Source organism: Mustelus asterias, chromosome 11 (genome assembly GCF_964213995.1).
Source record: "Mustelus asterias chromosome 11, sMusAst1.hap1.1, whole genome shotgun sequence".
NCBI lineage: Eukaryota > Metazoa > Chordata > Chondrichthyes > Carcharhiniformes > Triakidae > Mustelus > Mustelus asterias.
In genome coordinates this window covers 33,270,223-33,295,829 of record NC_135811.1, presented here as the reverse complement: position 1 = coordinate 33,295,829, position 25,607 = coordinate 33,270,223, and the positions used below count along the sequence as shown (strand labels likewise).

Here is a 25,607-nt window from a genome sequence, read left to right as displayed (position 1 = left end):
CTCCTGTTCTCAATTCACAGAACTACCTAGATTCAGGTCACACTTATGGACAAGCGAGAGATGCAAGAGAATTTCCCCCTTTTTCCACCTCTCGACTGACTGGACAAGATGGATTTTTAGAGAAGAAATGGTTCAAGTCCTTGAGTCCTAGGTCTTTTAATAAAAGACACAAAATAGGCAGGTTTCTGGCTTTACCAGTTGATGTTGTAGTTGAGCTTCTATAGTAAAGATGTAATCCACAGATAAAGAATTGCCCCATTTCTCAGCCAGTGAGTGAATTTATTGACAGTTTTTTTTCTGGGTGAGATGTCTTCCTTCTGTAAACTTTGTACCCCAGACTGCCTGCCCTGCTCTTACAAATTAATAAGGTATTATTTTTAAACCATAAGCTAATTTCAGCCATGTGGCCACGGTATTGGTGTCCCCACTGTCCACATAAAGGGTTTGATTGTCACACATTTTGGGGAATGTTTGAAATCCCCATCAACATTCCGGCTATGAACTGCCTCCAATACCTTTAGTTCCATTTCCAACTCTAGGATATCAGCAGGTCTATCGGGTATTGTTATTCTGAGTCACTTTAAGAGAAATAGAAGAGGGATAGTCATCAGTACCTGGGAAGGTAATTCACATTTTAAATGGCTTCCCAGAGACATGCCCAGACATGAATCAAACCCAGTGATCGTACAGAAAACACAAGGTTACCTGACATCTGGAGTCCAGCTTGTCAAGACAAATTTTCCATATTCCATGCTGCTTGTTAAAACTTAAAATGTCCAGCTTCTTCATAAAATCATGGTTTTATGACAGGGGCAGAACAATCCCAAAATCATTACCAAAGTAAATGCATTAACACTCAAATATCTACTTATGGCAAAAGAAAATTCTAACTGCTGGTTTACCTTGACACTGCAAAGTTATTCTGCTCTATAATAACTATTCTATTCAGAAAAATCATGCATAAAATGAATTTTTACTATTCCAGTCAGATTACAAAAGCCATCCCCTTGATAACTCACAACTGAACAGGATTAAATAGACGGTGTTTTCTAAACTTGCAGCTCCAAAAGATCTTCTCATTTTAAGTTGATGCATGGAGCTCTACTTTATTCGGTATCCATTCAAAAAACTTAGACAGTGATTGAGTGCAAAATTACAATCAAAAATAAATCTAACTTCCAAGATCTTCGTAGAAGACAGAAAAAAGTAACTATTTACCTGACTTGCAAGGGATAGAATGAATGCCCAATCCTCCTGCCACTGTTCCTCGCGCAGTGAGAAATGTAACCCGAAACTCTGAGAATACCAAGATTCCCATTCTTTCCAGCGTGTATAAAACCTGACAAGGAAAAAGGGGATTTAACATTGTTAGGAAACCAAAACCAGTTTTAAGGGATTTATATTAGTAAGGATCAACATTAAAAATAAGGTATAGTTTTAGGTAGGTTTAACTTAATGTTTGTGCCCGGAAGGGAGGTTAGGCTAGATTTCATGCTGAACAAAAGTGGATGTCTGTGTGGAGATTAGTTTCAGTTCCAAATGAGATACTATTGTTTAGAGAGCAATAACATCAAGAAAGATAGTTGATTAGCAAGTAGAGGGGCTCTGAAAGGGGAGCAACAGCTTTCTATGTTTTTAGTTTCAGCTGAAAGCTAGAGGCAGTTGAAGATAGACAATGAGGCAGTAAATAACACTCTCAGCTCTGCTCGGGGAAGCTAAAGAGGAACTAGCTCTTTTAGCTTTGCTGCAAGAAAAACCCTACAATGGAGTAATGTTTCAGACAACCAGTACTACAGATTTAAAAGCAACTAGTTAAGAAGCCAGAGAATTCCAGAAGATGGAACAAGTAAGAAACTAGGAAACAAAAGAGTTCTGTTCAGGGTCTCCAAAGCTGAGGAAAAAAATCAATTGGTAAGGATACGAGAGAAAAAGTATTCTAAAAATAACCCTAAAGTTTGAAATGTCTTGCTTATTGACTGGATATCTGAATTGGTGCAACAGTGAAAATATGAAAGGATTAATCTGAAATCCTTGCACGGACTTGCTGCTAAAAGTGAGACAGAAGCTCTAGTCAAACAGGTCTTTGGAAAACGTGAACAGGATTTTGAAATGCGAACCAGTAACAGAATGTATGAGAGAAGATTTTAAAATGTATCGAGTGGAAACTTTCATATGGCAATCATCTGGGGGAGTTTGAGGAGAAATAACTTGCAGATAGTGAGGAACATTGTCAGAGGCTACAGAAGGATATGGATAGGCTGGAAATTTGGGCAAAGAAATGGCAGATGGAGTCCAATCCAGATAAATGCGAAGTGATGCATTTTGGTAGAACGTAGGGGGGAGCTATTCGATAAATGGCAGAACCATAAAGGGTGTAGATACGCAGAGGGACCTGGGTGTGCAAGTCCACAGATCCTTGAAGGTGACGTCACAGGTGGAGAAGGTAGTGAATAAGGCATATGGCATGCTTGCCTTTATAGGACAGGGCATAGAGTATAAAAGTTGGGGTCTGATGTTGCAGTTGTATAGAACGTTGGTTCAGCCGCATTTGGAATACTGCGCCCAGTTCTGGTCGCCACACTACCAGAAGGACGTGGAGGCTTTAGAGAGAGTGCAGAGGAGGTTTACCAGGATGTTGCCTGGTATGGAAGGGCTTAGTTATGAGGAGAGATTGGGTAAACTGGGATTGTTCTCACTGGAAAGACGGAGGATGAGGGGAGACCTAATAGAGGTGTATAAAATTATGAAAGGCATAGATAAGGTGAACGGTGGGAAGCTTTTTTCCAGATCGGTGGTGACGTTCACGAGGGGTCATAGGTTCAAGGTGAGGGGTGGGGGGGGGGGGGGGTGGGGGGGGGGTGGAGGTTTAACACGGATATCAGAAGGACGTATTTTACACAGGAGGGTGGTGGGGGCCTGGAATGCGCTGCCGGGCAAGGTGGTGGAGGCAGACACACTGGGAACGTTTAAGACTTATCTAGATAGCCACATGAATGGAGTGGGAATGGAGGGATACAAAAGAATGGTCGAGTTTGGACCAGGGAGCGGCGCGGGCTTGGAGGGCCGAAGGGCCTGTTCCTGTGCTGTATTGTTCTTTGTTCTAAATCCAAAAACATTAGCTGTGTGTGCTAATTAGACCATTGTACTTCACCATCCATGTTGATCTTAAAACCGGTGTGTAATAGTTAAGTTAAAGGAGGAGTTACAACATTCTTACAATAAAATATAACATTGGAAATCTGCGTTTGCAATTAATAAACTCTTTTCTTTTATCGTGAACTACCAACACCAAACCTCTTTCATGGCAAAACATTAACACTTTTTTTTCATGCATGCAACATAGTCCCTTTTCAGTTAACTTACAACCTGCATAACCAGTCAAACAAATACCCATTAATAGAACACCTATGAACTATAGTCCATCTGGTGCAGGTATACAAAGCTGCTCGTAAGGGAGTTCTGGGATTTTGATCTTTTGATAATGAAGGAACTGTAATTATACTTCCAAATCAGAATGGTGTACGAAAAGAAGAGGAACTTGCAGGTGAGGATGTTCCCATCCATCTGCTGTCTTTGTCCTTCTAGGTGGTAGACGTTGCAGCTTTGGAAGGTGCTGTCAAAGGAGACTTGGTGAATTGCTAAAGTGCATCTTGCATATGGTACACACTGTTGCCACTGTGCATCGATGATGGAGGGAGCAAATATCTAAGGTGGTAGAAACTGATCTTGGCAAACTACTTTGTACTGGATGATGTTAAGCTTCTTTAGTGTTGTTGGAGTTGCACTCATCCAGACAAGTGAAGTACACAATTACATTCCTGACTTGTGCCTTGGGGATGATGCACAAACTTTCAGGGAGCAGATGGGGAATTATTTGTCACAAAATTCCCAGCTTTCGACCAGTTCTTATAGCCACAATATTTATATGACAAGTCCAGTTCAGTTTCTGTCAATGGTAACCCACCGGATGTTGATGGTGAGGGAATTCATCATCAGTAATGCCATTGAATATCATGGGGTGATGGTTGGATTCTCTTGTTGGAGATGGTCATTATCTGGCATTTGTGCAACAAAAATGTTATTTGCCACTTATCACCCCAGGCCGGAATGTTGTGCAGATCTTGCTGCATATGGACACCTACTGCTTCAGCATCTGCATCAATTTGCACACAATATTCCACAAACATAATGAAGATGAAGCTAATCAGTTCTGGTGCAAATGCTTCAGGAAGAAATGCTAGCCACAACACAAAGAGACTCCTTGTACTATAAAAAACATCATATGATTTTTAGCATCAATCAGAATAGGCAAGTGGAACCCCAGTTTAATTTCTCATCCAAATGACAGATCTGCCTTTAGTGCTGTGCTCAAGTATAAATTTGGACAATGTGCTCAGATTCTGGTGGATTCAACCCAACATTCTGGCTCAAAGGCAAAAGAACTACTACTGAAAACTGAATCAAATTAATTTGAATCTTTTCATTTTTTAAGCACACTGTTTAAACAGTAAGTCCAGCTCATAGATTTGAAACATTTACTGATTTAGGTAGCACTGAATTCATAATGCTACAAGTATTCACCGTGCTTAAGTTGCACGTCATCACTTGGCGAACCTAATGTGTTTCAAAACTTCCCATCCTTTGGTTTAACCACTGTTCATCGGTGCTGGAGGGAATGAATGTCTGTGGAAGGAGTATCAATCAAGGATGCAGTTGTGTCTTGGATGGTGTTGAGCTTCGAGTGCTGTTGGAGTTGTACTCATCCACACAAGTGGTGAGTATCCCTTCAAACTCCTGACTTGTAGATTGTGAACAGGCTTTGGAGAGTCAAGAGGCAAGTTACTCACTGCAAGATTCTCAGTCTCTGACCTGCTCTTGTAGCCACAGTACTTACATGGCGAATCTAGTTCAGTTTCTGGTCAATGGTAAACCCTGGGATGTTGATAATGGGAATTCAGTTATGGCAATGCCACTGAATGTCATGGGGCAATGGTTAGATTATCACTTGTTGGAGATGGTCATTGCCTGGCATGTGTCTTACTTGCCATTTGGCAGAACCCAAACTGAGCATCAATGCACAGGATATTGCTGCTTGATAGCACTAATGAAGACTCGTTCCATCACTTTAGGGATGATTGAGAGTAGACTGACGGAGTGGTGATTAGCCAGATTGGATTTGTCCTGCTTTTTGACTACAGGACATACCTGGGAAGTCTTCCACATTCCCAGGTAGATACCAGAGTTGTAGTTGTGCTGGTGCTGCTTGGCTAGGGGCACAGCAAGTTCTAGAACACAAGTCTTCAGTACTATTGCCAGAATGTTGTCAGTACTTTCAGCAGCTTGAATGAATCGCATTGGCTCAAGACTGACATCTGTGGTGCTGGGGGCTACCGGAGGTAGCAGAGATAGATCATTCACTCGGCACTTCTGGCTCAGATTGTGCCAATGCTTCAGCCTTATCTTGTGCACGGATATGCTGGGCTCTTCCATCAGTGAGTTTGGGGATATTTGTGGAGTCTCGGTCCAGAGAGTTGTTTAACTGCCCACCACCATTCACGACAGGATGCGGCAGGACTGAAGAGCTTAGATCTGATCTGTTGGCTGTGGAATCGTTTAACTCTATTACTTGCAGTTTATTTGGTGTTTGATATACAAGTAGCCCTGTGTTGTTGCTTCATCAGACTGATTCATTTTCAAGTATGCCTGGTATTGCTCCTGGCACGCCCTCCTGCACTGAACCAGGGTTAATCTCCTGGCTTGGTAGTGATGGTAGAGTGAGAGATCTGCCAGGCCACAAGATTACTGGTTGTGGTTGAGTACAATTCGGCTGCTGATGGCCCACAGTGCTTCATAGATGCCCCAAGTTGCTCGGTTTGCTCGAAGTCTATCCTATTTAGCACAGTGGGAGTGTCACACAACACAACGGAGGATATCCTCAGCATGAAGACGGGACGACGTCTCCACAAGAAATATGCAGTGGTCACTCCCTCCGATACGGTTATGGACTGGTGCAGCTGGCAGGTAAGGGTGAAAATGTTTTTCCCTCCTCTTGGTTCATTCACCATCTGCTGTAGACCCAGTCCAGCAGCTATGTCCTTTAACACTCAGTCAGTGATGCTACCAAACCACTTGGTGATGGACTTCGAAGTCTCCCACCCAGAGTAAATTTTGCACCCTTTCATCCTCTAAGCAGTGTTTGACACGGAGTAGAGCTGATTCACTGGCAGGGGATGGAGTTGTTGGTGGTGATGGGGTGGGGGGGGGGGGGGGAGGAGGGAGGGAGGGGTGGAATACATAGGTTGCCTTGCTCATGTTTCACCATGTGCCATGAGACTTCATTGTGTCCATGTTGAGGATTCCCAGGGTAACTGGGGGCTACCGGAGGTAGCAGAGATAGATCAAATGTACCACTGTGTTGCCATCTCTGCTGGGTCTGTCATGCGGTGGGACAAGAGATCCTCAAGGGTGGTGGTGGTGACGTCTAGAACACTATCTGTAAAGTATGACTCCATGAGTACGTCTATGTCAAACTGTTGCTCAACTAGCCTGAGAGGCAGCTCTCCTAATTTTGGCCCCAGCACCCAGATTAGTAAAGAGGGTCGACAGGGCTGGGTTTGCCGTTGTTGTTTCCAGTGCCTAGGTTGATGCCAGGTGATCGGCCCAGTTTTATTCCTTATTAACTTTGTAGCAGTGTGATATGACTGCGTGGCCATTTCAGAGGATACTTGAGACTCAAGGGTCAACCCACATTGCTGTGGATCTCGAGTCGTAAGTAGATCTGACCAGGTAAGGACAGCAGATTTCCTTCCTTAGACATGGGTGGAGTTCTACATATTCAGTTCTGGGTACTACAATATGGCACCACAAAGAAAACAGCAAAGCAATCGCACTGGGTCATTTCACTGCACTCCTGTTTCCTTCCTCCACCCACAGCCCCAAATTGTCATTTTTTATTCAGATAGCATTTCAATACCAAGAAATACAGTTCTATATATACATGCAGATCAACAATTGATTGAAATGTCTGACTTTCAAACTATTATTTGCTTTTGTGGTTAAATTACAATTATGCAGCATATAATTTTGCAGATTAAATGGGTTTACAGTTTCTTTGGAGGAAAATTAAAACAAATTCCTACCAATGTGAGCAGTCGTGCAAGCTGTCATGAAGAGCTTTACGCAGAACAGAGTCTTTGTCATAAATACCCCATGTTGCTTGTAGCACCGAGTCAAGCAGGCAGTCACCTGCTGTGCGGTTCCAGAGAGCATAAAGTCGACTATCCAGGCGGCTTCCTAGCTCCAAGGACCAGTTTATAATGGGAGATTCTTCCTCTAATTCTACAAAAGCAAAAGAGTTAAGAATTACAATAGCCTTATGTAAAGTTATTCATTTTCAAATTAAAGTTATTGAAAAGCTTGTTTCACAAGAAAGACACTTCTAAAATTAAGTCCATTTATCTAATAAAGTATTTCCAAACATCTGCAGATCTTTATACTGAAAATATGGCTTTGATTAGGCAAAGCAATCTGCTGATACTCAATCTTCTGAGACCGTGGACTCACACCTATAATTCCACAGAGTCTGTTCCCAATCATACAGGAAATTAGACTGTAGAACGTAGAAGTCACGCAATTATCTATCAGGAACTGAGATAGGAAACAATGAATTGCTTTTGCACATCTTATGGAACAGGTAATTCAACTGAATCAATGTTATTAACCCCACTTAATTCCCAGAAGATCTATCTGATTAGGAACTTACTTCAGAGGTTGGGGATTTGGGTGGGCTTGTTTGAAGAGCTTTTCACTTACCCTATCCATGGAAGGAAATTTAAAAAAAAACACTATCTTAAGCCCATCAGCAAGAATGCACTGTCAACAACACTGCAGCTATAGGATCGAGACCAGCGAGTGCCTATAATTGCCCAGATACATTTCGATAAAATTGGAGGTGCCCTGTAAATTGGCCCACTAATTTTGCTAGGCCTGGTTTACCTCCAAAATGACACGAGCCCCTTCTTTTAACACCTTGATTAGTCAATCCTCACCTTCTAACCTGAAGGGAATACCAACCACATTTTTGTAACCTGTCCTCAATTATGGGCAGTTATAGAACAGAAATTTTCTTCTTATTCCCTTCAGTTTGATGCTTGATGTGGATATCACCCCCACCCCAGAATATCACAAAAGGAGGAAACAAAACAAGTAGTTTACTTTTTCTGCAGTACCAATTTTGTGCAAATATTTCGGCTCAGCAAGATCATTTTGCTGGGGGAAAGAAAAGCATTTTTAACCCAGCAGCTCCATTAAAAACTTCAAAACGCAGAGTTGTCAAAATCACATATGCAAGAAAAGCTCTTCTTTCTGTCCAATCACACAGCGCAGTGTTCCCCTGCTGCAACAACATTATCTTTTACATTTATCATTATGTCATAACAATGGCGAGGATATCACTGATTTTGTGCCAAATTAGAGGTTGTTTTGAACTGTAATTTGGGACTTAGCAAATTAATTTCATGTAGGAATCTCAAGTCACAGACTATTTATCTCCCTGCCCTTTATTTGAACCCTGATGGTACAGATAAAACAGTATATTAACCCATCACATGATCTCCCATCCCAGATCACTTCCTTGTAGCATCTGTTAGGTTTTAATAATATTGCCCTGAATCAATTCAATTTAACGCAAAAAATATAGATGCTCACTACAATTGAAAACATCTAATATCAGAAATGTTATTATTCAATAAGAATTGAAAAAGCATAATAAACTGCTTACCTTTCTGTACATCCCGATCAAGCACCTCATCAAACAATTTTTCCTGCACTGATGGTGGCAGGTCCTCAACATCTGCAAGAGACAACAAGCCAGATTGCATCATACAATCTAACCATGGAATTCACTCACTCACCAACTCTCCCTAGCCCCAAAAATTCACCGCCCATTCAAAAAGGAATTGATATTTCAGATATATGATTATTAGATTGCATTAAATACTTAATGTAGATTCCTCGCTAATTGCTAGAGAACAGTACAGCACAGGAACAGGCCCTTTGGCCCTTCAAGCCTGCGCTGATCATGTTTACCTATCTAGACCAACCGCTTACATCTCTCTATTTCACGTTTGTTGATATGTCTATCAAGATAAGTCTTAAAAGTGGCTAACATAACTGCCTCAACCACCTCACTTGGCAGTGCATTCCAGGCCCCCACCAACCTCTGTGTAAAAAAACTTCCCCCGCACATCTTCACTGAACCTTCCCCCCCTTATCTTGAACTTGTGCCCCCTTGTAATTGTCATTTCTGTCCTGGGAAAAAGCTTCCAACTGTTCACCCTATCTAGACTTCTCAGTAGTTCATAAACTTTTATCAGGTCACCCCTCAGCCTCCATCTTTCCAGGGAGAACAATCCCAATTTATTCAAATCTCTCCTGATAGCTAATACCCTCCATACCAGGCAACGCCCTGGTAAACCTTTTCTGTACTCTCTCCAAGGCCTCCACGTCCTTCTGGTAGTGTGGTGACCAGAACTGGACACAGTATTCCAAATGTGGCCTAAACAATGTTTTATACAGCTGTAACATAATTTGCCAACTTTTATACTCGATGCCCCGTCCGGTGAAGGCATGCATGCCATATGCTTTCTTCACCTCCTTTTCTACCTGTGCTGCCACTTTCAAGGATCCGTGGACCTGTACTCCCAGATCTGTGTGTCTATGCTCCCGATGGTTCTGCTATTTATTTTATAGCTCCCACCCGAATTGGATCTACCAAAATGCATCACCTTGCATTTGTCTGGATTAAATTTCATCTGCCAGTTCTCCGCCCAATTTTCCAGCCTATATCCTACTGTATTCTCTGACAATCTTCATCACTATCCGCAACTCCACCAATCTTAGTATCATCCGCAAATTTGCTAATCAGACCAGCTACGTTTTCTTCCAAATCATTTATATATATTACAAACAGCAGAGGTCCCAGCACTGATCTCTGCGGAACACCACTAGTTACAGACCTCCATTCAGAAAAACACCCTTCCACTGCTACCCTCTGTCTTCTATGGCCATGGAAATTTATTAACACAAATCAGAAGAGGTGTATAATGTATATAACGTAAAATGTATACAGGAAAACTTTTTAGGCCAATATGTAGAGGGTCCAACAAGGGATGGCACAGTGCTGGACCAAATTCTGGGGAATGAAGCAAGACAGGTGGTTGATGTGTTGGTGGGGGAGCATTTTGGTGATAGCGGCCACAACATGGTTCAATTCAAATTTGTTATGGACAAAGAAATTGACAAGTTGCAGAAAAAGGTTTTGGATTGGGGGGGGGGGGGGGGGGGAGAAGATTTTAATAAAGTAAGGCAGGATCTGGCCAAGGTAGACTGGAACGAGTTACTTGTGGGGAAATCTACTGAAGAGCAGTGGGGGGGGGGGGGTGTTCAATGAAGAAATGGGGAGAGTACAGGCCCAACATGTTCCCTCGAGGGCAATAGGAAGGTGTAACAAACCCAGAGAACCATGGATGATCAGAGACATTCAGGATACAATGAGAAGGAACAGAGGGGCTTTCAACAAGTATAAGGGGAGTAAGTCTGTGGAGGCAGTAGTGGAGTACAGCAAGTGCAGGATGGAGCTTAAGAAATCAATTAGGAGAGCAAAGAGGGGGATAGGAGAAAGCTCTGGCTGGTAAAAATAGGGAAAATCCTAAGATACAGATGGGAAGAGGATAACCAAAGAGTAGAGCCCATTAAGGATCAAGGGGAAATCTATGGGTGGAGGCAGAGGACATTGGTAGGGTGTTAATATTTCACATCCGTCTTCACCCACGAGAATGAGGAGGTAGTTATGGAACTTGGGGAGAGAGGCTGAGGTTCTAGGGTAAATTGTGATAGGGGGTGACAAGGTATTGGTGGCTTCAAGTGGACAAATCTCAAGGTCTGGATGAATTGTGTCCCAAGCTGTTGTGGGAGGTGAGGGAGGAAATTGCAGGGGCTCTGATCCAAATTTTTAATTCCTCTCTGGCCACCGGGGAGGTGCCAGAGGACTGGAGAACAGCTAATGTGGTCCCACTATTTAAGAAAGGGTGTAGAGAACAAGCCAGGAACCTACGGACAGTGAGTCTCACATCTGTGGTTGGGAAACTACTGGAGAAAATTCTGAAGGAGAGAATCTAACTCCATTTGGAGAGGCAAGATTTGATCAGGGATAGTCAGCATGGTTTTGTCAGAGGGAGGTCATGCTTAACAAATTTGATTGAATTTTTTGCGCATGTAACCAAGTGTGTGGATTAGAGTAGTGTGGTTGATGTAGTTTAAATGGATTTCAGCAAAGTGAAAAAGTCCCACATGGGAGACTTAAGGCAAATGCATATGGGATACAAGGTGATCTGATAAGGTGGATTCATAATTGGCTTAGCAGTAGGAGATAGAGGGTGATGACAGATGGTTGCTTCAGTGACTGGAGGCCAATGACCAGTGGCGTACCACAGGGATCTGTGCTGAGCCCACTATTGTTTGTCATTTATATAAATGACTTAGATAACTACATGGGGACAAGATCAGTAAGTCTGCCGATGACAAAGATTGGTCGGGTGATTAACAGTGAGGTTGAGTGTCTTGGGTTACAGGAAGATATAAACAAAATGGTCAAATGGACAGACAAGTGGCAAATGGAATTTAACCCAGAAAAGTGTGAGGTGATACACTTTGAAAGGAGTAATTTAACAAGGAAGCGTACAATGAAAGGTCTTACACTGGGAAGTTCTGAAGAACAAAGGGGCCTTGGCATGTTTGTTCATAGATCTCTGAAGGCAGAAAGACAGGTTAACAGGGTGGTGAAAAAGGCAGACAGCACACTCGCCTTTATCAATCAGGGTATAAATTACAAAAGCAGAGAGATCATGATGGAGTTATATAGAACTTCGGTGAGGCCACAGCTGGACTACTGTGTGCAGTTCTGGTCGCCACATTATAGGAAGGATGTGGTCGCACTGGAAAGGTGCAGAGGAGATTCACCAGGATGCTGCCTGTCATTACCCTCTTGTCTCCTACTGCTAAGCCAATTTATGAAGTTATATAAAGAGGTTGGGTAGGCTTGGGTTGTTTTCTCTGGAGCAGAGAAGACTGAGGGGCGACGTGATTGAAGTGTTCAAGATTATGAGGGGCATGGACAAGCTGGATAGGGAGCAGCTGTTTCCCTTAGTTGAAGGGTTAGCTACGAGGGGACAAATTAAAAGTGAGAAGTGGGGCGTTTAGGGGGGAATTTGAGGAAAAACTTTACCTAGAGGGTGTGACGGTCCGGAATGCGCTTCCTACAGAGGGTGGTGGAGGCAGGATGCCTCACATCCTTTAAAAAGCATCTGGATGAGTACTGGCACACCATAACATTCAAGGCCATGGGCCAAGTGCTGGCAAGTGGGATTAGGTGGGCAGGTCAGGACCTTTCATGCATTGGTGTAGACTCGATGGGCCGAAGGGTCTCTTCTGCACTGTAATATTCTGTGATTCTGTGAGAACCTACTGTGGGCAAACTGGCTGATGCACTTCCTATAATACAACAGCGACTACATTTCAAAAGTACTTCATCTGCTGTAAAACACAGATGTCCAGTGGTCGCGAAAAGCACCATATAAATGTGTATCGTTTTAGCATGTTAATAAAGTTTAGTTTTAAGCCAGTACCTGTCACATTATCAACTACTGCACATAATAATTGAATTATCTATCTAGGGCCAGAACTTCCAAGCTCCAGAGGTTCCCAATAAGGATTGTATGGCAATTGCTTGGGAAGCTAAAACTGCTGACAGGCAACTGCCCTGCATTGGGAGGCATCCAAAACCTGATTTAAATTGCAAACTTTGGATGGTTGACAGTGTCACATCAATAATTACCTAGAAAAAAAATAGAGGAATTAAAACCACTTGTATCTTCTGACTAACTATTTTGTAGACCTTCCCAAACCACCTAACAATCCAAGCAAGCCCCACCCTCCCCCCAGGCCCAATTCCTGACTGCAGACATACTTCCCACCCCACAAAACCAACTCTACCCACTTACCATTGTCAACATGTTTAAACTTGGCTGGTTTATGGCAGCTAGTGCCATGGTTTATGTACTTGTGATTCTACAGCCCTCGATGGTAGGCCCTGGAAGTGCACTGCACTGCACAGATCTTGCCCAACTTAAGTTAGGTCAGGCAAGATGGGATCGTCTGGCTTTCCAGGGTGGTAGAATCAATGAATTGTCCTCCCACAAAAAGCAGTGCTTGCTAGCTCAATTAAGTACTTTTGAGCAGAGTGGCAACCCAACTCAGAAGTCACGGCCCCTAAGTTTAACCTCTTTTTTCAAGAGACATATTGAGAGATGGTTCCAGAAAGGACAATTAGTTATCCTTCACAGGCCATTTGCAATGCACAGTGCATGTGCATTGAGTTTCAGATGGGGTGACCAAATAGATATTCTACTTACCTCACCCACTGACTTCAGGACCAATATTAGCTTGCCACAATTTTTAGATTCAATGATACAACTTTAGCTTACCTTTACCAACTGAACCATGATAAGATAATCAACATTTTGTTAAGTATAGAACATGGGAGAGAGAATAACTGCAGAATCCTTTATAAAAGGATCCATTATCTGAATATTGATCAAGTGAAAAACTGGGAATTTATGAGTACTGTATTAACTTCAGAAATTGATGATCTGGATACATTAAATTAAACACAAGTAAATTAATTTTCATAAAAGTTTAGTTTGGCTTCACCTGGAGTATTTTGTCTGGGCACTGCACTTTTAGGAAGGGTCTGAAGCTTTAAAGCAGTGCTTTCCAATATTCTTCCCAGTGTGACCAGAGTGAAAATTTTTGGGGGGTGGTGGGAAGTGTTGTTGAGGGTTGGGGAGTGCGATGAAGAGGGTGGGTCAGTCAGGAAAGTAAAAAACAAACAACAGACAAATAATCTTTAATATTTAAGATTAAAATTAAATAAACAAAAAATTGTTTTGAAATCTGGAACTATTTTGTGAAAATGTCATCTTACTCACTGGGGCTAATGAAACGCAGATTCTGTAAACTGACTCTTTTGAAGTGGCCCAAACTAGCAAAAAGGAAAGTAATAATTTAAATCTCTGGAAAACATGGTAGCATAAATCAAGAGCAAGTGATATGGGAAACATGAAATGTTCCTAATGATTTGAAAATGATGATTTCAGCAGCCACAATGAATAAGGCTGGTAATAACTAGTTTTCAAGCAGAACCCTTTTTTGCCTGGGAGCATGATACTACACCAATGATCAAGTTCTCAAATAGGCTAGATTCAGGGCTGAATGGGGGAGAAAAATCGGACACGCTCAAGGCAGTCAATGAGGCCGCCTGTACAAAGCTCATTCATCCCCCTCCAAGTGAACTGTGAGGCAGGGGAAAGAAATAATCGGACGTGTGTGTAATGGGGCCTCGGAACTGGTCTCAAGAATTTCCTGACAGAGTCTTTGCTCCACAAGCACCATGACGGTCTTGGAACTCACAAACTTAACCAAACATTTGGGAACTCTGCTTTAAAGAGGGTGCAGCTAAAATTTACAAGAATACTTCTAGGGTTGAGAGACTTCAGTTGCTTGAATAGATTGCAGAAGCTGGGTTTGTTCTCCTTCAAGAAGGTTAAGAGATTTGATAAGTATTCAAAATCCTGAGCGGTTTAGACGTAGAAACTGCCCCAATTGGCATAAAAGTCAAGAATCAGAGGATGTTGACTGACGAATGAACCAACAACGACATGAGGTTAGGATCTGGAATGTACTGTCGGAGTGTGATGGAGGCAAATACAATCAGGGCTTTCAAAAGGAGTTGGATAAACACCTGAAGAGAGAACATTTGCCAGGCTATGGAGAAAGGGCAGGGGAGTGGAACTAGCCAAGTTGCTCGAGCAGGACAAGATGAGCCAAATGGCCTCCTTCTGTGCTACAAGCATTCTGACTTCAGATGATATTACTGAGATTGCTTTAAAATAAATGATTTTCAGCTGAGCTGAACATAGCACTCCATGGTGGAGTGGACTCGATGGGCTGAATGGCCTTACTTCCGCTCCTATGTCTTATCGCCATCTTGGAGAGAGTACAACAATCAGACATGCATTAAATTTAAACAGGCAGATAAGTCTGAGCTAATAAGGTCCTATTTAAAAAACCACTAGGCAATGATATTGCACTTTTGCTGTAAATCAAGCATGGAGGTCCTAACTTCCTGCAGTTTATAATACAGACAATGAGGAAAGCTGATAAAATGTTACCATGGATTGTGAGGGGAATTGATTACAAAAGTAGGGAGGTTATGCTTCAGTTGTACAGGACATTGACAGCCACAGCTGGTGTTCCTTGTACAGTATTGCTCTCCTTATTTATGGAAAGATGTAAGTGGGTTAGATGCAGTTCAGAGAAGGTTTACTAGATTAATACCAGGAATGGGTGGGTTGCCTCTCGAGGAAAGGTTGGGCAGGTTAGGCTTGTATCAGTTGAAATTAGAAGAGGCAACTTGATCAAAACTTTTTAAATCCTGAGGGTTATTGACAGGGCATCACTGTTTAAAAATAAGGGGTTGCTCATTTAAGACAGATTGAGAACCACCTTCTTGCAGAGGGAAGAATCTCAAATTCTCTTCCTCAACAGGCAGTAGAAGCAGAGTCTTTGAATATTTTAAGGCAGAGCTACATAGAATTTTTATTAACAAGGAGTGAAAGGTTATCGGGGGCAGGCTGGAATGTGGGGTTGAGGTTACAATCAGATCAGCCATGATCTTATCAAATGGCGAGGCTCGAGTGGCCTACTCCAGTTCCTAATTTTTATATTTGTACAACTCTAAATTTTAAGCCAGCGGCCCAATTTTCAGACATGGATTCTCAAGTCATTTTTGAATGATCCAGATGGATAGCAAAGAAGTGAAATTTGACCTTCTCAGGGCAGCGTTGCAACCCGACAGCTTGGCTTTCTCTGCTCAAAATATTCCATAATGCTTTTTCATAGGATTCATGCACTCAAGGTTGTTAATCTAACCACAGCAAATTGAATAATAAAATTACTATGATGAGGGCCTAATCTCTTATCAATTTATTTATATAACCTGCTGTTAACTTATTTCTAAATGCAATGTGTAAAGTAAGATACAGAAATGCAAGTGCAATTTTAAAAATGTTTATTAAAAGCTTAATGTATTAAAATATATGTAATGACTTCAGGCAAAATATGCAGTTTCTCCTCGCATGTTCAGTCAGGGAATAAAAACAGTAGTAGATACAACACTACTTCAAATGTAACTTATGGTTTTGTGTTACAAATAACTATATTTTACAAATTGAAAGTCCTAATAATAATTTCGAAGCCCATTAGCCAGTTGGAGCTTGCAACTGGTATTCAAATGTTCAGTCAATGACTATGCTTTTGGAAAACAGCAAACGTGTTTCAGACAGAAATCCAATGTTCGACTCGCAAGAAACCTTGTTTGGATCATCAATTTCTTAACAGAAATGGTTAAATCCTTTTTTATATATAGATGTTGAATTCGCAATTCCCACACTAGCTGGTGAAAACAGCTCACTAACAAATTTATAAATTCAGCTAAATGTTCTTCTGCTGCACATCTCTGGATTGTGGCATGGTTCACAGAAAGGTCATTTGTGAAACAGACCAGATGTCAGAAGAGATGTCACTGAAGAACTTTACTCCTAATGGAAGGGCATACCAACAGGAACATTAGATATACCAGTAGATTTATTTATCACATCTACTGAGATCAACTTCCCCAGAAAAATAAGCACAAGAATACTGGAACAGGAAATAGGGCATTGAATCTTATTTAAAAAATCCAACCTCAGATTTAAAATTAATTGAGCTAGCAACCACTGTTCTTTGTGGGAGGACAATTCAATAATTTTACCACCCTTGCATGAAGAAGTGTTTCCCAACTTCTCTCCTAAGCAACCTGTCTGATTTTCAAGTCACGTCTCTTGTACTGGACTCTCCTGACCAGCAGAAAAGGTTTCTCTTCATCTCCCCCATCAATTCCTTTCAAAATTCTTAAAACTTCAACGAATTCACCCAGAACCTTCCATGTTCCAAGGAGTACAAATCTAGTTTGTGTAATCGCTCCTCAATCTAACCCTTGGAGCTCTGGCAACATTTGGTGAATTTGCACTGCACTCCTTCCAAGGCTAATATATCCTAAGGTGCACTACCCAGATCTGCACACAGTACTCTAGATGTAGTCTCACAGGCCTTTATGCAAGAAAACTTCTTTGCTTTACATTCTGTTAAAAAGGTAATCATTTCAAGATAACCTTTAGTGCCCATTATATTTTAGTGATGCATGTGTAAAGAGGACCACAATTTTAGATCTCAATTGTTTAAGTTTTCACAATTTAAATATTTAATCTTTCTTTTCACTTTATTTATCACTATGTAATTTTATGTTGTGGTCTACACTACTTGCTGTACTACGAATATCTGCATCAGCAACATTGGATAAATGGTTCTCCATCATCATAGAAGTCGTCAATATTGAATAGTTGACCTCTCAGCACAGCATTTTGTGGGATACCATTAGTCACTAACTTCCAATTCGCATACATATCCATGATATCTACTCTGTCAATTGCCTAACTAATCACCTAATCGAGTCAATGGTTTACCATCAATTCATGAGCTTTAATTATAGTCTAATCTATGACAAACCTTATCAAAAGTCTCCCCATATAAAACTATATACAAGGGCATTCCTGAGTTTGCTACTTCAGTTATTTCCTCGAAAAACTCACTTACGCTCATTAGACACGACATACCCTTTACAAATCCATGTGGGCTCTCCCTGACCAGCTCAAATTTCTCCAAGTGCTCAGGTATTTTTTTTTCATTCATTCGTGGGACATGGGCATCACTGACTGGCCAGCATTTATTGCCCATCCCTAGGTGCTCTTGAGAAGGTGATGCTGAGCTGCCTTCTCGAATTGCTGCAGTCCATGTGCTGTGGGTTGACCCTCCATGCCGTTAGGGAGGGAATTCCAAGATGTTGACCCAGTGACTGCGAAGGAATGGCAATATATTTCCAAGTCAGGACAGTGAATGGCTTGGAGGGGAATTTGCAGGTGGTGGCGTTCCCATATATCTGCTGCCCTTGTCCTTCTAGATGGAAGTGGTCGTGCGTTTGGAAGGTGCTGCCCAAGGACCTTTGGTGAATTGCTGCAGTGCATCTTGTAGATAGTACACACTGCTGCTACTGAGCATTGATGGTGGAGGGAGTGGATGTTTGTAGATGTGGTGCCAATCAAGTAGGCTGTTTTGTCCAGGATGGTGTCAAGGTTCTTGAGTATTGTTGGAGCTGCACCCATCCAGGCAAGTGAGGAATATTCCATCACACTCCTGCCTTGTGCCTTGTAGATGGTGGGCAGGCTTTGGGGAGTCAGGAGGGGAGTTACTCGCCGCAGTACTCCGAGCCTCTGACCTGCTTTTGTAGCCACTGTGTTAATGTGGCGAGTCCAGTTCAGTTTCTGGTCAATTATAACCCCAAAGACGTTGGCAGTGGGGGGATTTAGTGATGGTAACACCATTGAATGTCATGGGGCGGTAGTTAAAGTGTCTCTTATTGGTGATGGTCATTGCCTGGCATTTGTGTGGCACAAATCTTACTTGCCACTTGTCAGTCCAAGCCTGGATATTGCCCAGATCTTGTTACATTTGAACATGGATTGCTTCAGTATCTGAGGAGTCATGAATGGCACTGAACATTGCACAATCAGCGAACATCCTTCTGACCTTATGACAGAGGGAAGGTCATTGATGAAGCAGCGGAAATGGTTGGGCCTACCCCGAATGCAGCAACTCCCCACTAACAGGTCTACAATTTCATAGTTTCACTCCTTTTTTAAATAATGACGCTACATTTGCAAGTTCTTCAATCTAAAAAGGATTCCTGATGAGGCTTTGGAAATTAGAGCTAAAGCATCTGCAATTTCCTCACCTACTCCTTTTGAAGCTTTGAGATAGTAACCATCAGATCCTTGAGAATTGAGTCCTTAGTGTCTTTGCTCCTAATATTGTTTTCTTATGTTAACTTCAGTGAATTCTAGCAGCTGATTCATTCGTTTCCCTGGAATGTTAGGTATATTAACCTCTTCTTCTACTGTGAAGGCTGACACAAAGTATTTATTTGACAGGTCTGCCATTTCCTTATTTTCATTTGAATTACTTGCATCAGCTTTAGAGGATCCACATTACTCTCAACTACTTTTCTTTCATAAAAATTCTAAAAACTGTTAATCGCTCAAGTTTCTTTTCACATTTCTTTCTGCAGCCCTTACTATCTTTTGTCTTCTTTTCCTGATTATTTCTCACCCAGTACCGTAGATTTCCAATATTGTTATGACCCCTGTAGAGACCGATAACTTGTAAAAACAAAAGAAATTCAGACTTCCAGTTATAGCTGTACGGGTGACATGATAATTCACACCCAAGACTTCTACACCAGACTCAAAACATTATTGACGAAATAGCAGGGGGCTACTTCATTGCTGGTAGAATGCTAGTGCTATAAAATCGCCCCTAACTGGGGCTTTATCTATTTAATTTGTCTGCTCACCTCCATACAAAGGGCAGGTGTCCCGCTTCACAAGCCGCCACTAGAAAACTTCAGAAATGCATCGGGGAGCCCTCCCAATATTACTTCCAACTATTTTTCTGGTCCCACGAGGGGCTGGGAAAATTCCATCCAAGAACTCCAAGCCAGAGATATTTCCCACAGGTGTGGCCATCAGGGCCAGAACTTACTGTCCACAAGCTTGCATATACCATCTGGACATAGACTGCATTGTGTTCTAGTTTTAATTTCTTTGTGAATGATTAAATTCTAACTACAATAGAATTGCAAGATTTAATCATACTTGGTAGATGGCTCGAGCTTAATTTGATTAACAATTAGTCTTGTTTATTAACTTTTAGTACCCTTTGCATTCTATTCTTTCCCAACAGTTCAGATCCCTTTATATTGGCATTTCTATTTATTCATTTTAAAGTAGTGATATAATTGATTACTGATTATTTATACTTTACTTAATTACTGTTTTCCTGGTATAAACTTTAGCACCTCCTTTCCATGTTCCTGGCAATTCATAGTTCACACAAACTATGTCCATTTATTATTTTTCATGCATACACATTTCATATGTTGCACAGAAATATTGTTTAGCAAGGAAAACCAAACACCTCCAAATTTTGATGGCACAATTTCCTTAAATCTTATTTTTTTAAACCCATCTTTTATCCTAGTTCATCTGCTGCCGAAGCCCTCAACTATGCTTTCTGTTGCTTCCAGACTCAATTGCTATAATGTGCCGACCACCTATCTTTCTAACCTCCATATACTGAAGCTCACACCCAGTCTATTACCTATCACCCAAACGTTCAATCATCCACATTGGTTCCCAGACCAATGCCTCAAATTTAAAATTATCCTCACATTCACTGCCTTGACCTCTATTTTTAAGCTCCGCCAAGAATCCTAGAGTTCCTCCAACTGTGCAGCACCACTCCTACATTGGCAACGGTTCCTTCAGTCATCTATACCCAAAACTAGAATTTTCTACTTAAACATTCTCTTCAATAAACCATTTTAAAAACCGTCCCACCTTGACAAGATTTTAGTCACCTACTCCAATATCTCCTTATTTGGTTCGGCAATTTGTCAATTTTAGTCTTATTGCAGTCTTGTAAAATGCCTTAGGACATTATCCTATATGGAGAAAATGCTTTATTGCTGTCTTCGGTGGCCTTATTGGATAAATCCGGAGGTGGCAATGACAGACGTCAAAAATTATCCTTCAGGTCACTACTTATTACATTGAAACATCCTAATAGAAACAGAAACTAGAAGCAGGAGTAGGCGATTCAGCTCTTCGAGCCTGCTCCACCATTTATTATCATGGCTGATCATTGAATTCAATATCCTGATTCTCCCTCCCCCCACCCCATATCCCTTGGTTTTGTTGGCTAAGAGCTATATCTGATTTCTTCTCGAAATCACACGATGTTTTGGCCTCAACTACTTTCTGTGGTAGTAAATTCCACACATTCACCATCCTCTGGTTGAAGAAATTTCTCCTCACCTCAGTTCTAAAAGGTTTACCCCTTATCCTCGAACTATGACCTTTAATTCTGGATTCCCCACCATCAGGAACATTCTTTCCGAATCGACCCTGTTAGAATGTTATAAGTTTCTATGAGATCCCACCCCTCACTCTTCTAAACTGCAATGAATACAATCCTAACTGATTTAGCCTCTCCTCATATGACAGACCTGGAATGGAGAGCAAACACTAAATTTCCCAAGCATTTTATCAAAAGCTCTGGTTAATGATCATTTCTACATTTGAACTTCCACACAAAAGGGAAGAAAATCTTGACAAACATTTTTCTAAGGGACAATTTCAAAAGCAGCATAATATTTCAGTGTTTGTAATGTGTGCCCATTTTCAGGATTTGTATTCACTATTTCAGCAACAAGTTTAAACACAACGGCTGCTGTAAAATTTATGTTAAAACTTATATGCTAGTTTTTTTATAATTGATTTAATGCCTTAATGTAACAGCTATTGCTTCATAAAGAAACAAAAAATAAATGCTCCATTTACACAGTTCAGCTATAGTCAGCAAAAACAGCATGAAGTCAGCATTACAGTAGAGACTGGAGGCAGCAAACACCATGTCAACTACTCTTTTTCAGTTGTTTATCTAGAGATTAAAACTAAAAAAAAAACAGTTGATGTTGGGAGATTGTTTACTAAATGGAATATGGAAATAAACCAAAGGTTGCCTCATAATGATTAAATAATATATATATGTCTTGCCCTATTAAATGGCAAAATAAAGCTGCCAGTGGTGGGAACAATGACACTCATTAATATTTCCACTAACATCCAAGGTGATATAAATAGCTTTGTGCAGAAATTTAAAGAGATGCAATGTCAGTAAGAACCACATAACCACATGCTCCTATGAACTTATTAATTGTAATTTTGATGATTAATACGCTTATTTAATCTGGCACATTGTACTTTCTCTATATCTGCTAAATTAAGTTGCAACCCATTGGTAGGATTAAAATGACCAGTACTTCTCATTTTATTTTAAAAATTTTAAAACTGTGCCCGACACATGGCATTCAGAACTTGGTTCGACACTGAAGAAAGAAAATGCTTTACTCTCTATACTCGGTAGTAGTGTGCGACTCCAAAATGTGTCACGAGAACAGGCAAATTAGCGTGATATCACCCCAGATAGCTCAAGAAAAATTCAACAATTTTAAACCCTTCATTCCTCCCATTTAGAACTAACGTACTTCAGGAAAATGCATTTCAAGTACTCCTCTATGCTTCATCTCACTTCTCTGCAAAATATAGAGGGATGCATGCAGTGGAAAAAAGACCTTTAGCTCCTTTTTCATCCAGTGTTTATCCAAGACTAAGGTGTAGTACAGCTCTTCTGCAGAATAAAATCCAGAGTCTCTCATTTTCTCCCTTCTCATACCAGCTACCCTTTGGACCTCTGATTGAGATTGCCAATTTAGTACCATATTAGGAGCACTTTTGGGTTGTGGCCTCACACCTAGTAGCTTTGACCCAGTTCATGCAAACACTCGAGTCATTTAAAACTGACAGTTACTGAATGAGGTCTTCATCACAACAATCTGGCATTGATTCATAAGCATACACTGGGGTTTTTTTTTATTCATTCATAGGATGTTGATGTCTTTGGCAAGGCCAACATTTATTACTCATCCCTAATTGCCTATGAGAAGCTGATGATGAGCCACCTTCTTCAACACAACAAAGTGGTTTGCTAGGGCATTTCATAGGGCAGTTAAGAGTCAGCCACATTGATGTGGGTCTGGAGTCACATATAAACCAGACCAGGCAAAGATAGCATACTTTCTTCCCTTAAAAAAAAAAAATCAGTGAAGCAGTTGGGTATCTATGTCAATCCGGTAGTTACATGGTCACTCTTACTCGTGCTAGCTTTTTCTTCCAAATGTATTAACTGATTTTAAATTCCCGAGCTGCTGTTGCGGGATTTGAATTAATTTCTAGGTCATTAGTCTGGATGCTCTGGATTATCAATCCACCGACATAAATACTTCTGCACCCAGGGCAATGGATTAAACCCAAGGTTGCACCAGAAACAACCTGTGGACAGCTATATGCTATAAAAGCCACTCAAGCATCAACATCTACAGATCATTCCACTGCACCTGCCATGGCAAACATTTCCGTTAATTTATGTTTACTGCTAATGTATAATCATTTATCATGTAGTGCATTTGCTGGAGTGAGAACTTTACTTCATTAGCAGTCCATTCTATAACTTATAACAAAAGTGGATTACAAGAATAAACTGAACAACAAAGCTACAAGACCTCAGTGTGGGATATCCACTAAATCTATTACAGAAGTGGATGGCCTTTCTTTGTCTTGTAATTTGAATTTATTGATCCGCACCCCTTTGAAGTTGGCTGTACATTTACTCTTTCCTTAATTTCCTCCTTCATCTCAACAACATTGTGGCTGAAGTTGAGACACTGATTATTTTTCAAGATTTAAATACAACTCCTACCTTTGCATCAAGATCACCATAAAGTGAGAAGCAGGTCTGCAAATACATTTTTGCTGAACTTAACATGTTGGTTTCTCATATAACCTTTTCCCCACTTCAGAGGTGGAAGCTAATCAAACCTTTCCCACCCAACACCATCATCTTTCATTAACCTTTAGATTGTACCCTCTCCAATGCATTGACATCCTTCTACTCTAACCAAGTGCTTTGCAAAGGTTCAACATGACTTGTTTTGTAATTAATGCCCCTATTTATAAAGCCAAACATTCCATAGGCTTTCCTTAACTTCCTTTATCGACTGAGCTGCCATCTTCAAAGGTTTGCAAATATGCAGCCCCCAGGATCATCCACTTCTGCACTCCTAAAAATAGCACCACCAGATTATCCATATTATGCTTTCCAAAATGCATTACTTCACACTTACCTGCATTAAATTACATTGCCGTGTTTTTGTATTCATTTGTGGGACACAGTCGTCGCTGACTGGCCAGCATTTATTGCCCATCCCTAGTTGCCCGAGGGTCAACCACATTGCCGTGGCTCTGGAGTCACGTGTAGGCCAGACCAGATAAGGACAGCAGATTTCCTTCCCCAAAAGGTCATCTGTGAACCAGGTGTGTATTTCCGATAATCGACAATGTTTCATGGTCATCAGAAGACTCTTAATTCCAGATTGTTTTTATTGATTTCAAATTCCACCACCTGCCATGGTGGGATTTGAACCCAGGTCCCCAGAACATTAGCTGAGCTTCTGGATTAATAGTCGAGCGATAATAGCACTAGGCCATCGCCTCCCCATGCCCATCTGAACACTATCCTCCACAAATTTCAATTTTTATGCATATATCCACATTTAGGTACTTTATATGCAAGAAAAAGTCTGTCCGTGGGACTCAATTCCACACTTCTCAAATTAGAAAAACATCTGTTCACCAATACTCACTGCCTGCTAGCCAATTATGTTTCCAAGCTTTCACCATCTCTAATACCATGTGCTATTTTTTGAACAAGTCTGTTGTAGGGTACAATACAGAATATCTATACATCTACCACCGTGTTACAAAAAGCTCAACCAGGTTAGTCAGACATGATTTGCCCATAATAAATCAGAGCTGGTTGCCTCTGAGTACCCATGCTTCTTTAAGTGAGAATTAGTTCTGTCCTCAACAATGGATCGGTCAATCTGTTGACCCTAGTTGTTACAGTACGAATGCTAATCTTTGTTAATTCAATCAAACAGATTAAGGACTAATACAACAGCCAGGTCTAGTCACTGTAACTATCATAATAAATAGATCAGTATTATCAGGGAGCATTTTAAATGTTAAAATGTTTGTTGCTGGCTTTTATCAGCAGGACCTCCCTCATTTGGGAGGTTACTGGAATGCTGTACCTGAAGTCCCACAATAGTATAAAAGCTTAATTGCTGAATTCCCAATTCAATTGTTTCCAATTAAAAATGTAGAAGAAAGGTCAAGTCTCAGACAATAGGCTAAATGGTCTCTTGGCAAAATTCTATTTGACATGCAGTATTTATTTTATATTGTACATTGTATGTACTGAAAGGTACCTATAAATTTCAGTAATTCAATATTTTGAGTACTATATTAAATAACTTCCATTTTTAAGTGCATTTATACTATTCACTGCAGGGAAATGGATATTACCTACTTGTGTCAGGTTTGTGCATTAGTTTCTTCATTTATCCATTCAACATCACTGACCTAGCTCCAACGACATTAATCTTATTTCCATTTTACGCGGAAGACAAATTTAAATGTATGCTTTCACAGCTGGACTAAATGGACAAAAGGCCACCAGATACTGAAAGAATACATATCAAGTGAATTTCAATGCTGTTTGTTCTTGGGGAGGGTGAAAAATCTTTAATTCTTACTTTGGCAGTATAGAGACTCTCTAATAGGCTGTTTTGCCTATTCGCTATGCAATTGAATTTTTAA

At 40.9% G+C, this 25,607-nt stretch overlaps 1 protein-coding gene across 7 annotated transcripts in view; it reads right to left on the bottom strand.

Annotated features, from left to right (window-relative positions):
- The window catches only part of LOC144500466 (ubiquitin thioesterase ZRANB1), a 79,320-nt gene that overhangs the window by 12,306 nt on the left and 41,407 nt on the right, over nt 1–25,607 (bottom strand). For all 7 annotated transcript variants that reach the window (XM_078223420.1, XM_078223426.1, XM_078223421.1 and 4 more), the window contains 3 exons: nt 8,780–8,851; nt 7,140–7,338; nt 1,219–1,339 (listed from right to left, as the gene is read on the bottom strand). In XM_078223420.1, coding sequence (XP_078079546.1) covers nt 1,219–1,339; nt 7,140–7,338; nt 8,780–8,851 — 392 coding nt within the window. The remainder of the gene's footprint in view (nt 1–1,218; nt 1,340–7,139; nt 7,339–8,779; nt 8,852–25,607) is intronic.